General features: G+C 37.7%; 1 protein-coding gene across 10 annotated transcripts in view; it reads left to right on the forward strand.

The window, feature by feature from the left end:
- RAPGEF2 (Rap guanine nucleotide exchange factor 2) overlaps positions 1-15816 on the forward strand; it is a 194014-nt gene that overhangs the window by 134996 nt on the left and 43202 nt on the right. For all 10 annotated transcript variants that reach the window (XM_069786196.1, XM_069786180.1, XM_069786188.1 and 7 more), the window contains one exon: positions 8827-8958. In XM_069786196.1, the coding sequence (XP_069642297.1) occupies positions 8827-8958 (132 nt within the window). The remainder of the gene's footprint in view (positions 1-8826; positions 8959-15816) is intronic.

The raw sequence follows: 15816 nt of genomic DNA on the forward strand, positions 1-15816 counted from the left end.
TGCCCAGGAATGATGTTTTCACCTTTGGGTTAAACTTGTCTGTAGTGGTTTTCAATCCTAAGTGGTGCTTTAAAGCTGAAAATAAAATCTGACTGCAGGTGCCATGAGTTTTACCCCCACTGGTGCAATTGCTCTTTAGCATCCCCCATTGTCCACTTTAGTTAGACTGCTGTATAAGAAACCCAAAATGGGTCTGTATATGAGGTGTACATGAGCATCCCCTCACTTAAAATGTTCTGCAGGATTTAAAACATCTTGCTTGAAAATGTTTGAATTAACATTTCCTGTAAACATATGTGCCCACATAAAGTGTTCTTGAACTTTTTTTGCTTTTACATCCTTAGGCATAAATCTTTTGTCTGATTTCCTGTGGAAGCAAAGTTTGTGACCAGGTTCTCTGTTCCTTCCTGTCCCACAGTTACTTGTAACAGGCCAAAGGGTTCAAAATTTAACCTTATAGGTCTCCAAAAGTCCTGAAAGTAGGCCATTTAGTTTCCAGCCCAGGAGTAGTTCTCAGCATATTAAACACCAAAACAGCCACAAAGAGGAAGTATTTAGAAATTTCTAACTGTGGGAAAATCATCAACTGGAACATGCATTATATTAGTATGAAAATCAGTTATTCCCAAGAGAGAGATCTTTGCAAAGCCAGGCTTTATTATTTTTTTGTCCTCCCTGTCTACTGCTATTAAATAGGGAGCTTTTACTCAAGTTCAGTGGTTGAGCTCAGTTTTCTATGCTCCTACCCTAGAGATATTTCAGAAGTCAATTGAAATGCCTCGCAACAGTTTTTCCTTCAGCCTAAGCTGCAATCATCGTTGAGTGCCTATCCCTAGTTGTCAGTTTTCATTATGTAGATTTCCACAATGTGAATTCCCTTCCCAATTTTATTCAGTGTTCTTGGGAAGATGTTCGTTTGTGTGTGGGCATAGGCTGTGCAGGCTCTGTTAGGGCTCTAAATGCGAGTGCTTGGTGAGGCAGTGGGCTACTACCAAGAGTGATACGGTATGGCCTTGTAAACGTGCAGACATAATACACTGGAATAGAGATTCTGCTTTTCACACTTTGAACTACTGTTCAGGGATGGGATCTGATCTGAATTGCAGACATTCATAAAACAGACCAAACCGATCAATATAAAATATCAGATACTGTTAGTGAAAAAAGAGGAGGAAGACCTGAAAAGCTTTCATACTCAATTCTGCAAGGTTTCACTTCCACTGCAGTGTTTGGGAAAAACTTTAGCAGATAGAACAAAAATCTTTCAGCAATTGAGTGGCAGATACAGGCAGAGACACAGCTCTCCTTTTCTGTGAAGGAGATGGAAAAAAATGTACACAGTGTCTGAGAAATGGTGTAAAATCAGCCTATCCCATGCAAATAGCATTGCTTTGTTATTAATGTTAAGTGAGGTAAAGTGACTGAAATGTTGTGAAAGACCATGTTTGTCCATGTGGTTGAGGTTGCCAGAGAGTTGTCAGTACTTAAATGTATATCCACAGTCAAAACAGTTGTAGAACAGTCTTTTTATTTTGATCGCTGGAGCAGAACTGCTCTAAATTTAAAACCACCACAGGTACTGTATTTTAAAAGTACTAAATTATCCTTTGTTGCCCAATGAAGAAATTACACTTTTACCAGGTATTTTCTGAGACAAACTTCTGAATAAAGTTCTAAATAAAAATATTGTGATCTTGCAGATTTGTTGCTGTTCATTTTAAATATGTTATAATGGTTTGAGTTAAGGATTTCAAAACCCTGAGAAGAGCTCTGGAAAACTGGGTAATGCTTTAGTACAGTATGATTTAGTTCAGTTTAGTGTGATTTAGTTCAAAAGTGTTCTGCATTTTTTTTTCTTTTGTATTCTTGGTTCACAGTCACTGCAAATACCTGTATGATACAATTTTATTTTATTTTTAGTTTTACATAATTTGAGCTGTTGCCAATAAATTGACATTTGTTTTGCAGAAGGAATATTGTTTATGCTCTGGCACTGAAGAAGGCACTTTTGAATATAAAGTGCTGCATTGAATCTGACACACAAATGCTGTCAAAAGAAAAAGCAAATACTAACAGATCTGGTCCTACAACAGATAAGGTAGTTATGTTAAAGAAGAATGGGTGTGTGTCAGTGATGCATTTCATACTTTTCCTTTGAGAAGAGTTGTCCCTGAAAGCTTTTCTCCATTCCCCAGATACTCATTTACATTTCACCACCTCTGTCCCTCTGCAGAAGTCAATAATCCTTCAAGCAAAGGATAATTACATTCAATGCATTACATGCTCATAGGATTAGCTGCTGAGAGCTATGAGATGTACAGCAAGTGGTAGTCAGTGTGTGTTTTGTGAGGGAAACAAAATGAAGCTCCCGTGTACTGGTTCTGTCTCATTCTCTCTCCAAGACCAACACATCATGTTGCAATAGCTTAAACCTCTGAATAGTTTTACAGGGTGCTACCTGTAGGAAGGCATCAGTGCAGGAAAATATGGAGAGCCTGCCAGAAAAGCTCTTCTTAATGCTTATTTCTATGTTAGAGGTGTTCTGCTGTGGGCTTTGTATATAAACAACTGCTTAACCACAATAGTATCCAAATGCAGTATTTTCAGAACATGGGTTGTGTCTTGTGTTGTACTCAAAATGAAGAACATTTTTGAGAGTAGGTCTTTGTAAAGTTTGAGCCACAGTTTCACATAAAGATGTCTACTTGAGGAAAATTTGGAGACTCAAAATATATGAGATACTATTGTATAAGTGAATGATATACAGAAGACGTAATTCAAGTGTGAGGGTTATTAACTCCTGCTGAAGTTTTAAAAGAAAATACATAGAAACTTCTTAATGTTTTCCATCCCACCCCTAAGTACAAGGAAATCCTGCTTCCATGGGAATTGCATTCTAATTTGAACTCTATGTAGTTTAAACTTTTATTTTTAAATTTAACTCTGCACTGGACATGTCAGCCTGCATCATGTCTGTAGACAGAATCAATAGAAATTACTTTATTATTCAGTAATTACTTACATTGACTGCTGTGTTTTAAGTCACTGAACCATAAAAATGTTTTCCTTGATGTTTCTCTTGGTTAGTGAAAGAATTATGTTGAACTAGCATGTTGATGAATACCCACCATTATTGGAAGTATTTTCTTCCTTCAGTCATTAAACATCATAAATCTGGGTATATCCTTCAAACGCATACAACAGACCTACAAACATCTAATATAAAAATGAACATTTACATAAAATAGTGAAATAAAATGTTCCTGAATCGGTAGGATACTGAAGAATACCGGGTTGGTGATCTAGACTCTTGTAGTGCAATGAATGTTTTAAAATTTCTATCCTGGTGGGGAAAAAAATGGGCAAGACTTAGGCATAGTATTTATTTTATTTGGCTGCTGTTGCTCTTCCTTTATTAAAAGATAGAGAATACCAAAATAACTTCATTATAATTTACTTATTTATATTTGTGGGACTAAATTCAGCATCTATAAAAGAAATAAAACTTTTAAAATTATTATTACCTTGGCTTTTATTATTTTATTAGCAAAGAGGTCCTACAGAATAAGCACTGAGATGCATGTGTTCAGAGGCTTGAACAATCAGTGTTTGCTTGTGTTTCTTTAATTTCAGAAAGTGGAAATAGTTTATAAAGGTGATGTTTTGTGTTGTCTTACGTCTACTGTACTTGCTTGGCCTATCTCAGTGGCACCTAATTGCCTATAGGATCATTCATCGTGAATTGCATAACAGAATGTTACACCTTTGCTCTCTTAAATTTCATCTTTCTGCAGATATATTTCAGTCACTTTGCAGGCTTTATAAATCTTTCATAAAGTGCTGAATGGCCTTCAGTAGAAGACCTTGTTTATAAAATGCTTACTGATGTGTTTGCTCTAAAATGAATGCTATGTTGGAGCTCTCCAGCCATCATTCCTCTTGTATTTTAGAATTATGTTTGTGTGTATGTCTTTCTTGTTGGTGCATTTATGCTTGTTGTTTTCACATATAACTGCATTTATAAAAATTATAAATGTATATAATTTATATATTTTATATATAGATATAATTTATGTTAAAATTATAAAAGTAAAACAAAACAAAACCCCAAACCAAACCACACATACACAACAAAAAACTTAGAGGAATACTATTTAAATGAAGAAAGGATTTTGTATCATTTCACTCATTTTTTGCTGGTTTCATACCTTTTTATGATATATCTGAAGATTTTACTTTCTTGCCTAGTAAATATTTTGAAAATATACTAATTTTTTTGTTTGTTTTAAATATTGTATTAGTAGGATGAGCCCAATGACTTCTTGAGTGGAAGTTGCATAGAATGTAGAGGAGCTCAAGCATTTGGCCAAGAGACTAAGAAAGAGGAGAAGCCCAGTACAGTCCCATTAGTAGCATATATATTGCCTTTTGTTATACAGAAAGGCATGCTGTAGGGTAGGAGAAAATCATGATGTTCTTAAAATAGGAGGAACATATTCAGAGCAAAGTAATTGTTAGCTTTGCATGCATAAAGCGGTGACTCACTTTGAGGGTGGAAGTAATAAAATGCTGCTTCTAAGATAGCAAGATGTGATAGGGTTTAAGGTATTGTATGGTTCAAAATGGAGATACCTCTTTGTCCTTAAGATAGTTTCACATAATTGTTTAAGTTTTCATTTGTTTTATGGTTTTCAAGAAGTAAAAGCATAGGGTTCCCAGCTGTACAGTTTTCCTCTGGTTTCTTGACATGTATGTAAACTATTTAAATGTGTGTATACATGCATGCATGCTTATTAAGAGGTATATGTATATTTATAAAATACTGTTTTGATCTCTGTCAAATTAAGATTAGGGCTTTGGTGTTAACTATTGTATTGGTTCATGTTTTCTATTAAAAACTTTTTTCCCCTGTTACGTCATATTTCATTAGTTCTATGCATGTGTAGCATTAACACTTTCTCACTTAAGAAGTTTGTCCTGAAAATAGGTTATGAGGGCAGTTATCTGACCCTTTTAATGACTATTAATTGTTTAATGTAGTGTAGTGAAACTACATTTACTTAAGAAGGACTCGTGCATTTATTTTTCTAACAGCCTGCCACGTTTTTATTCTTGTCTGCTAGTTCAGTCTCATGCTGTGACTCCCAAGTGTTCAGTAACAAAGTTAAGAAATACTGTAGTTGCTGGCTTCAGTAAAGCTGTAGTTTAGTATTGTCGCAGAAAAATAAGTGCTCTTTATGTGAAATACACAAGTTACTTTTGTTCCTTATTCCTTTGAATGACTCCTTAAAATTAGCCATCATTTAATGATAACGCAAAACAAGATAAAAGTGTCTCTTTGGTTCTGATGCCATTGTGGTGTCTTTAGTTTGTTGTAGCTGATGTTACTGAGGCAAAGGGTATGTCCTTAGACTTACTCATACTGCTGCATGATCTGGAGGATAAGGCATGTGTTATATATCTAGCCTGTGTGCTTTTTGAAACATTACATGAAAACCTTTATTTTTACTGTGATACTAAATACTAAAGTCAATACGAAAATGTTGAATGGAACAATAGCTGAATACAAGCACTGAGTGCTTAAAAATTTCACGATAAAGCAATATTCAGTAGCACAGAAAATATATATCTCTTGTAGTGAAGTTAACTGTCATACGTTTCCCAAAAGTAGAATTTGGTGTTCCTAGCCATTTTTTCACTGGATATAATAGCATGGTTTCATGATGTTGTCTTCTAATCAGTTCCACTGCAAGTAAGAAATTAAATGTAAATACCCTGGGTGGGGCCAGGCAACTTTGTGCTGGTTGCTGACACTACTGAGTTTGTTGAACGTTGCATTTTATTCTTGCCTGCTTACCGAAACCATTTACCAAACATTGTGCTCCAGGAGTGACAGGTGTAGCCTCTTACATACAAGACTTAAGCACACGTGGTTTTTCATTGTCATCAGTACTTTACTTTTTCCCCATTGTGTACAACTCTGTACATTAAATATTTTAAATAGCAGCATGTAACTAAGAAATGCATGTATTTCTCACACGCAGTTTTCATCAAGCTCACAATTTAAACGTTTCAGTTTACTTAATTTTTGTGTTCTTTTTTAATCCTTGCACAATTTCTCAACTTATTTGGGGGTAAGGCAGTCGAGGTGGATGCTGCTTTTGGGCATGTAGCACAGAGATGTAGTCTGCAAAGATGTGAGCATGTGCTTTCTGCTTGTAAATAGTCCTATTTGATTAGGATCAAAGTGACTAGTTCAGTTGCCCTAAGTAAAATGCCCACTTCTGATCTTATGCTGTCACCACTTGGCAAGTCCAGCTCATGCAGCGTGGCTTTGACTTGAGGAGTTATTCTGAAACCAGTAATCACCAAACATTCAGCTGATTGTCTACAGCCAAAAAAATTCAGAAGGCTTGCTTTTATTTGCAGTGTATTTCATCCGTTATTGTGGAATCCCCTGCCTCTTCCTATTGCCTGAGTAGTAACAAAACATAAATCCTTGCTGTTCATTTAAAACACTAAGTGCAGTCGTTATATTAAATATAGCTTGATTTCATTTTTTAATGTACTAACTGGATTTGCTTTGATGTAAGGTTCTTAAGAATTGTTATTGCATTGATAAAAAATAAATGCGATTGTTAATGACATGGAGATATTTGCAGGGCACTATGAAAAATTGAACGTGTTTGGCTGGGTGCAAGACTGTGTTGACATGCACCTCCCTGTGGAGTTAATACTTACTTGGGATTGAAATAGCTATTACTTTATAAAATGTAAAACTCTAAAAATACTATATCTTTGTAGGTTATCATTAAATGTGTGACTCTTAGATGATCTGTGCATGTATCTTAAAATAATATGTAGCATTTCTACTTGGAAGTAAACCTGGACTGCTTTAATTTTAAGAGACTGTACTTCTAGGAGCAGTCATAGACACATTGCAAAAGCTGTGGTGGTTCATTTACTATACATTCTACCCATGGAATGTATACTTATTTGTAGAATGGCTCGAATCATGATAAAAAATGGATATAGTGGCCTGAATATCAGTATATACTGTTCAGTTTTGTGATAACTCAGACTTACAGATTGAAAAGGGAAGTAGCAGAGACAACAGATACCATAAGTAATGCACTCCTTAATGCTGTATTTTCTGCTTCTGGTATATCATCAAAAGTGGTGAGCATAACTAGATTTTTCTGGAGGCAGTATCCATGGCTGTATGTATTAGAGTATTGCTTTTGTTAATTGCCCTTTCTTTGTTGATTGGCATATGAACATCAACCCTAGCTCTGGGCTTACTAAAGCTTTTTAGGATTATTAATGCCTGGCTCCTGTTTTTAGCCCCTCTTTCAGGTAAAATATTAAGAAAGAATTGTTTAAAATGTAGCCATTTTTGCTATCACTGATGCAATCATGCTGTAACAAGGAAGAAATCCTTTTCAGGTGCATTACAATAGGAAATGCCAGTCAGTCTAAATAAGGCTAAGGTTTCCAGTTGTGTGTGCTTTCACCACAAATTCTAAAGCCAACGTTCTTTCAGGGCATGTTCCATAAACAGACTGAAACCAGGAAAACAGCAGTAAAATCACTCAGTACCTTTAACTGTATAGAGCTAATCATTTTCTCAAGCACACTCTTGTGACTTGCAGATTACTTGTTTCATAACCTTTTATACTGATCAACGTATTATATCTTAATGCAGAACGAGCTTATATTTTCATTTTCATCCAGGGAGAACGGTAATAGTGCCAAGGTGGCATTCATAACTGACTTGGATGGACACACCGGTACAAACACACCTCTGTAGACAGTATCTACTGTGTCTTGAGTTGAAACAAACAAAAAAAAAAACAAGCAAAGGCTTTTTTAAATTATCGAGGCATTTATTGCATACCAAAATTGACATGTTAACATACTTTTATTAACTAGCAGTGGGATGCAAGCTTCTTGGGGAAAGGAGTAATTTGCCCCTGAAGTAGCATTTAAATATTTCTTCAGAAAGCAAATATTTTCCTTTATCAAAGTTGACTTTCTGCAGTCTGGCAATGTTTATAGTTCTTAATGATTTTCATGGGAGCTGTGTGCATAAAGCAGTAGTAAAAAATATACATCACAAATCTTGGTGGGTGATTGTTAAATGATTGAATATACTCTTGATTCGTTCTTCAGCACTGTGTGTGAGCAAACTAATTTCAGCATTGTAGTTCTTTGCAGTTGTGTCAGTCTTCCCACTTTTCCTGTTTGCCATCATGTTACTTGGCTCAAATTATAACAGACAGCTCAGTGGCTTGGATTTTACTTGCCTTTAATGTACTTTGTCAACTTCAGAAGCAGAAGAGTTAGCCAAATCCAGAGCAGTGCTTGTTGGTTTGTTTTGGTTTTTGGGTTTGTTTTTTTTTGTTGTTGTTGTTGTTTGTTTTTTTTAAAGTGTGTGACTTTACTCGCTGTTAATCCCCATTCTGCAGGGAACCATTGATATTGAAACTAGCACAATATTCGTATGTGCTTTAATTCTATCCAAACCCCATAGCAAGATACTGCAGGGTTTTGGCATAAGGGTTATTTCTTCACTGGTGTTTGTCCTCGGATATATGGGGTTTTTTAAATCTTATATTTGCAGCAATTTTGTGGTATTTTGCTGACTTCTGTATGTATTTTAAAAAACTGCAAAACTCAAACTTTCATGCTGCATTCTCAATCCCCAATGGTTTTCTTAATAAACTTGGTACTGGTAGAGAGTAAAGTGTGACGTCAATAATTTGAATTCATTTTGCTGTGTATCTACCTCAAATTGTAATGATGCTTTTTTTGCTCCACCTATAGCTTCCTGCAGATTTCACAAAGCTGCACCTTACTGACAGTCTCCACCCACAGGTGACCCACGTTTCGTCTAGTCACTCAGGATGTAGCATCACTAGTGATTCAGGAAGCAGCAGTCTTTCTGATATCTACCAGGTAAGACTGGAATGGATGCTGATGGGAGGTGCAATTGCCAACAGTTTTGACGTTAATAGCTGAACACCTGTGCTATTGCCTATTGTCAGTTTTTGTCTGAAGACTCAATAGACTTAAAAAACCTGATTTTTATTTGAATTGTAATAATTTCAGGGGTTTATCTGCCATGTACTAGATCTGATGTTTGAAAACTCGGCAAGCAATCTGCAGCACCGTGACATGATGTGTGTTGCCGTAGTTTGTCAGGATTGGAGTCAGCAACGTAGAGATGTCGTGTTTCACAACACTTCAGGATTGTGCTTCATGAATTTTGTTTCTAATTTCTGATTTTGGGGGAGGAAATCTTCCTGAGCTTCAGCATAGAGAGCCAGAGCGGCCTCTCCAGCAGATGTCCATGGTGGGACCTAGGAGGTAAAGGGGTTCTGTTCCTGACTCCATGTCGTGGTTTAACCCCAGCCAGCAACTAAGCACCACGCAGCCGCTCACTCACTCCCCCCCATCCAGTGGGATGGGGGAGAAAATCAGGAAAAAGAAGTAAAACTCCTGGGTTGAGATAAGAACGGTTTAATAGAACAGAAAAGAAGAAACTAATAATGATAATGATAACACTAATAAAATGACAACAGTAGTAATAAAGGATTGGAATGTACAAATGATGCGCAGGGCAATTGCTCACCACCCACCAGTCCCCCAGCGGCGATTCCCCGCCCCCACTTCCCAGTTCCTAAACTAGATGGGATGTCCCATGGTATGGAATACACCGTTGGCCAGTTTGGGTCAGGTGCCCTGGTTGTGTCCTGTGCCAACTTCTTGTGCCCTGGCTGGGCATGAGAAGCTGAAAAATCCTTGACTGTAGTCTAAACACTACTAAGCAACAACTGCAAACATCAGTGTTATCAACATTCTTCACATACTGAACTCAAAACATCGCACTGTACCAGCTACTAGGAAGACAGTTAACTCTATCCCAGCTGAAACCAGGACACTCCAGCACTTCACCTTGTCTTTCTGTCCGTCTGATTTGCCATACATATAACAGCAGCTGTGATGTTTACAGATCAGAATTTCAAAACTATAGATTTAGGACCTTGTAACGCGAGGGATTTTTCTTCTTGATGCTGTATTTTACAGTTCTTAGATGTGTTGGCTTCAAAATCTGGAACATACTCAGTGGCAGGGACAAAGAAATATGCAGCAAGCAGCCTGTGCTGGCCTGACTTGAGAGGCATATTCCAATTTCCCCACCTTGTAGAGACCTGGTGCCAGCCTCTCACTAGTGCTTTCTCTCCTGGCTGTCCTGGGTGAGAAGGTGAGGTTGAACTGGTGACGCTCTTTTAAGTTGTTATACTTCTGAGAGGGCTTCTTGTCATAAATCTTTGTGCTCTTTGTTTGGAGCAGCTTGAGTTTGGAGAGACTTAGTGTGAAACTGATCCAGAGGGTCCCTAGAGCACTTGGGGATATGCATCCTTCCTCTGAATATAAACTGGAAAAAAAAAACTAAAATAAAAAAAAAAAGTGAGGAAGTCTACATCCTTCACTTGATGTTTACAATTCTTGCAATGTCAAAGGAGGATTTGTCCTGATAGGAAAGTATAGCAATTTCTTATTCGGGGGGGGGGGGGATAAAAAAATCTAATCTAATTAAAGTGTTCTATTAAAACAAACATAAAAAAATTAACGAGACCACTTCTACATGCAGTACTGTTTACCAGAAGAGGAATAATATTTGTTTGGGATGGTTCTAAAAATGCAAATGTAGCCATTTAAACAATGGGAAAAGCATCATCTATACAAATACCTACAAGTTCAGTTGTGAGCATAGTTGTAGCATGTAGTCTGCTTCAGGTGAATAAGCTTGTAGGCTTTTCTGTGGGAGAAGATAGGCTATAAAAAGGTCCCAGATCAATTTAGACACTAATTGCAATAATGCAAAGGTTCATTTTTGTGAAAAATGTCAAAGTAACTGAACACTTTAGGCATAGCACATGCCAGTCAAGTATGTTTGTCAGAGTTTCTCCTGAAGAGAGGATTACTTTGAGACAGGATTTAGGTTTATGCTGTGAGGGTGAAGAAGATGTAAAATCAGCTTTGTTCTTCAAGTCTTCTATAGATTTTCATACCTTTTATTCCAAAGATTTTCACTTTAATATAAAAATAACAAGTACCTCTAGAGACACAGTTGTAGGTGGCATGTAGTTACAGTCGTACAGTTACTCTCTAGATAAGTTGGGAGTAAATTTTTGAAGAGATTTTCAGCAAAACTTTCATAACTGTGAACACGATCACTGAATTTCTGGGAAATTAAACAAAACCAAACAACTGTACAGAAACTTCAGAGAAATACTTCTTTATGTAGTCACCAACCTGGTGTATGACTCCTATGATAAGTTTTGTTTGCAATAATGGAATCAACAGAATGGTTGGTGTTCAGAGAGAGTTAATGGTTTTCCGAAGTATTTACATGGAGAACATTTACTTTTTAAATATTCTTTTCAATTTAATTTAAAAAAAATAATCCATTCTTGGTGATCTTAAAAAATATTATCTGGTTTCTTCAATTAATCTACAATTAATACCTCATTTAAAGATGTCTTGGCACAGATGTATTGAGAACTGTGTAATTGTACAATGTCAAACTAATTGTTAAGATAACCTATATCCATATCAACATTGAGAAATACGAGCATGTGTTGTGGAACGTAACCCCATGTTTTTGTGTTAATATACATACTTGAAGAAACATTTATTAAGAAAATAAATTTTTAAGTTCAGGTGTGGAAATTGATAAGGTTCTTAAATTCTTGAATTTAACTTAATGGTAGCAAGTATTGTTTGACTTAATGATTTCTCATATTGTGGTAAATCATTAATTTCTGACCTCAATTTCAGTCATAAAGGAATGTAATGTAGCAATGTCCAATTAGGTTAAAGTACTGCCAAAAAAAACCCACAACAAAATAAAATGGCTGTAATTTGAATTCTCTGGGGTCAAGTCAAGGATTAAATAAACAGAAATACTTTTTGAAACCAAGAGATGGGATCAGTCATTCTCTCTCAATTGTTTGCCTTTTAATTCTCTCCCAAGTGTTTATTTGAAAACAGTGAACCATAACCAAGTCATCTACGTATGTTTTTTTACTTCAAATTTCATAGGTCTTAGGCAAAGCTCAATATCATTGTTCCTCTAATTCTTATGTTCTGTATATAATGGCTTTTTTCTGTTCAGTAGGGTGGACTTCTGTTCATGATGGCTAAGTATAAAGCAATGATTTAGAAAGATTGCCATCTTATCTTGCAATTGATAAATAAAATAAATGTTTTCTTTTCTTAAATTATACTATTAATTAGATCCTTACTGTTGAAATCTGAGGTAATAATAGGTCATATTTTGCATCCTAGTAAGTTTTAGTTCTGTAGCCTTAAGAACAGCTGTTTGCAGTGAAAATACGTTCATGGCCTTTTAAGATTTTTTTGAATAAATCATGAAGCTGAATCTTCAGATGCTTTCAGCATTGAGCTGAGAATATTTCCTTTTAAATATTAATGCTGTAACTAAATTTATTTGTCAAATGTTGTACATGAAAGAACTTCTTTTAGGATACGAAGTACTTACCAAAATAAAATACATAATCCTTTGTGTTTACCCCACCCAAGTCTCAAAAATATTTCGGATGCCAATTAGTAAGGTCCTTAAATGTTGTTACTTTTATTTTAGGAAATAAGTTCATAAAGTGACTAACTCTGTAGTGTGACTGGAGAGGAAGGGGATGCTGAATGTTAATAGATTGTGTGCTGGCTTGTATTTGCCAAGAACAATACTTTGCTTCTGGCTTGTATTGACTTGGCAAAGCAAATAATTCACTGCTGCTTCTCATGTATGGCTGCTCACTCTTGCTTCTCATGCTTAGTTAATGCTTGCTATATGGAAGCATATACCTGTTCCTATATGCTCCTAAATGCTTCCTACACCTGTCATATATATTACCAGATGATGATCCTGGTTTGAGAGCGAGGAGATTTAAGCCCATGAACGCCTGGTATTCTCCCTCCCTGTTTTGGGAAGGTGTTGTTGTGTTGGCTCAGCTCTTTCCTTTGCCAGCCTTTCTTTGCCTTATCCTGTCCTCAGCCCGGTGGCTTCCTGCCGGCCCTACGTGCCCTCTGGTGTCTGCCCAGATACTGCTGGCGGTACAGGAAACCGGGAACATCCTTTTTGAGACCCTCCCAGGATGTGTGTATTGCTTGGAAATTTTCAAGATGTCAACTTTGTTTTCTCATGAGTCTGATACGGTAACTCATAGAAGAAAGGTCTACTTTCCAGAAAGTCTTCCTGAGAGCGCCCAAACCTTTCTCTCTCTCAAACCAGAGAGTCCATGCAGCCTGCCCCTAAGTTGTTGTCTGCAAAATAAAGAGGTTTTACCTTAAGATTAAGTCAGTCTTTCTGACTATATCACCCTGTGCAGTGCAGGGCTCTGGTTAATGCAAGGACATCTGAAACGGTCAAGTAAGCTAGGTCCTACTGAACTCTCCCCCACCTTCGGCTAAGTCCTCTGCAGTACCTCAGCACTCCTGGTGAGTTCAGGTCCTCTAATCTGTTCTGCAATTTATAGCCTAGGGGTAGCTTTCAGAGTCCTTGTTCTGTATGCCTGTGGTCTCAGCAAATGTTGCTCCATTTTGAGAAAGTGGCAATTAGTTGGCAATAGAGGACGATGCTGTTCCTGGTGTGCTTTGTCTGGATTATTACATTTTTCCATCTCTAGGGAGGAATAGTGCTCAGACTGACGCCTGTGACAGATGTGAGCTGCTGTGCTGTAAATTTGTAGTAGATAATGAAAGAATAACTACAAAGAGAGACAGCAGTAAAAATCTTAGACTGAAGGAGTTTTAAGATACTTCATGGCCATTTGCACTCATGTTAGTAGAGTATGAAAAAATAATGTCACTACCTTAGATTTATGTATGAGTTGTATGCATGTAATAGTTATAATTGATATATATATGATAATTTTTTAACAAACATAGTATAATTACATGGTTTGAATTTCATAGCAATTTATTAATATTGTAAATTTTTTTGCCCAGTTGAAAGCTAATGTAAAACAAAACCCCAGCCATGTTTTCTCTCTGTGAAAAGCTGGATCCAATGTACCTATATAATGACAGGAGAAAATCTTTCAAGCCTAATGGAACTTCTGCAAGTGATTTCACAAGAGGTGTCGTGCCAGAGTTCTTGGTGTTCTGTATCAGTATTGGCTTATAAATTATGAAGTAAAAAATGAATGTTTTCACTAATAAACATTTTTCACTTCATTTTTTAATTTATTTTTTAGCCCTTAAACTACAATGATTGAAAAAATGAGGTGGGGATGGTTTTTTTGAGCTGAGCTTGGCTGCTTTCTTTGTTACCTTCATGGACTTGAAGGACTGCATCAGGCAATGAATATATTTCTGGTTTGCGCAAAAAGTGTCTTCTATGATTTCTTTTTTCCCCAGTGTTTTTCTCTTGCATGTTTGGACATTTTGGATTGTCAATTTAGCTGATGACATTAGTCATAAAGGGGATTTATTACTCAAAATGATGCAATTTTTTCTTAATGTTTCCTAAAAAAAGTGGTTAAAATAATGTCATGGTTTAAGCCCTGGCACCACGAAACTGCTTGCCCACTCCTCCCCTGCCCTGGTGGAATGAGGTGGAGAAAACAAAGAAAAGCTCGTGGGTCAAGACGAGGGCAGGGAGGGATCACTCACCAGTTATGGTCACAGGCAAAAAACAGACTCAACTTGGGGAAAAAACAAGATCAATTTAATTTACTACCAATCAAATTAAAACAACGATAATGGGAAGTAAACCCAAATCTTAAAACACCTTCACCCCACCCGTCCCTCCTTCCTGGCTCAACCCCATTCCCATTTCTCTCTACCTACTCCTCCCCAGCGGTGCAGGGGGACAGGGAATGGGGGTTGGGGTCAGTTCATCACACCTTGTCTCTGCTGCTCCTTCCTCCTCAGGGGGAGGACTCCTCACTCTTCCCCTGCTCCAGTCTGGGGTCCCTCCCACAGGAGACAATTCTCCACGGAACTTCCCTGGCATGGGTTCTTTCCTCGGGCCGCAGTCCTTCAGGCACAGACTGCTGCAGTGCAGGCTTTCCCATGGAGTCCCGGCCATCTTGGGGAGCATCCCCCTGCTCCGGCGTGGGCTCCTCTCTCCCCAGGCTGCAGGTGGGCATCTGCTCCCCCGCTTCCCTCCATGGGCTGGGGGGGGACAGCCTGTTGCCTCATCAGGGGCTGCAGGGGCATCCCCTCCTCCAGCGCACCTCCTCCCCTCCTTCCTCACTGACCTCGGTGTCTGCAGAGGGGTTCCTGTCACATTCCAATCCCCCTACTCACTGCTGGTTCCCCTTCTTAAATCTGTTCTCCCAGAGGCGCTACCACCATCCCTGATGGGCTTGGCCTGGGCAGAGGTGGGTCCGACTGGGATCCGGGGAAGCTTCTAGCACCTTCTCACAGGAGCCACCCCAGCGGCCCCTTCCCTGCTACCAAAACCCTGCCACACAAACCCAAAACAAATAAAAATAAACAAAAGTCTAGGCTAAAATACTCTGTTTAAAATACTAAGAAAGCAGTAGTTAATATGGCTAATTTTAAGGGTTTTCTAGTTTTTTCTCTTTATGTTAAGATCAGCTTTTTCTGCAAACCAGTGTAGAAAAGTAAACTATGAAGGCAACCTAAAACAGAGCCAGTCGTCTTGTAAGCAGTTCTCCATGTCCTCCCATTTCTTTCCCATAGTAAGGCTGGTGTGTGTATGCAGGCATGCATGATGAAACAGTTATAACACGGGAGGGACAGTTACTTGACTGTAAA

The sequence above is a fragment of the Haliaeetus albicilla genome, chromosome 1, assembly GCF_947461875.1.
Source record: "Haliaeetus albicilla chromosome 1, bHalAlb1.1, whole genome shotgun sequence".
Classification (NCBI taxonomy): domain Eukaryota; kingdom Metazoa; phylum Chordata; class Aves; order Accipitriformes; family Accipitridae; genus Haliaeetus; species Haliaeetus albicilla.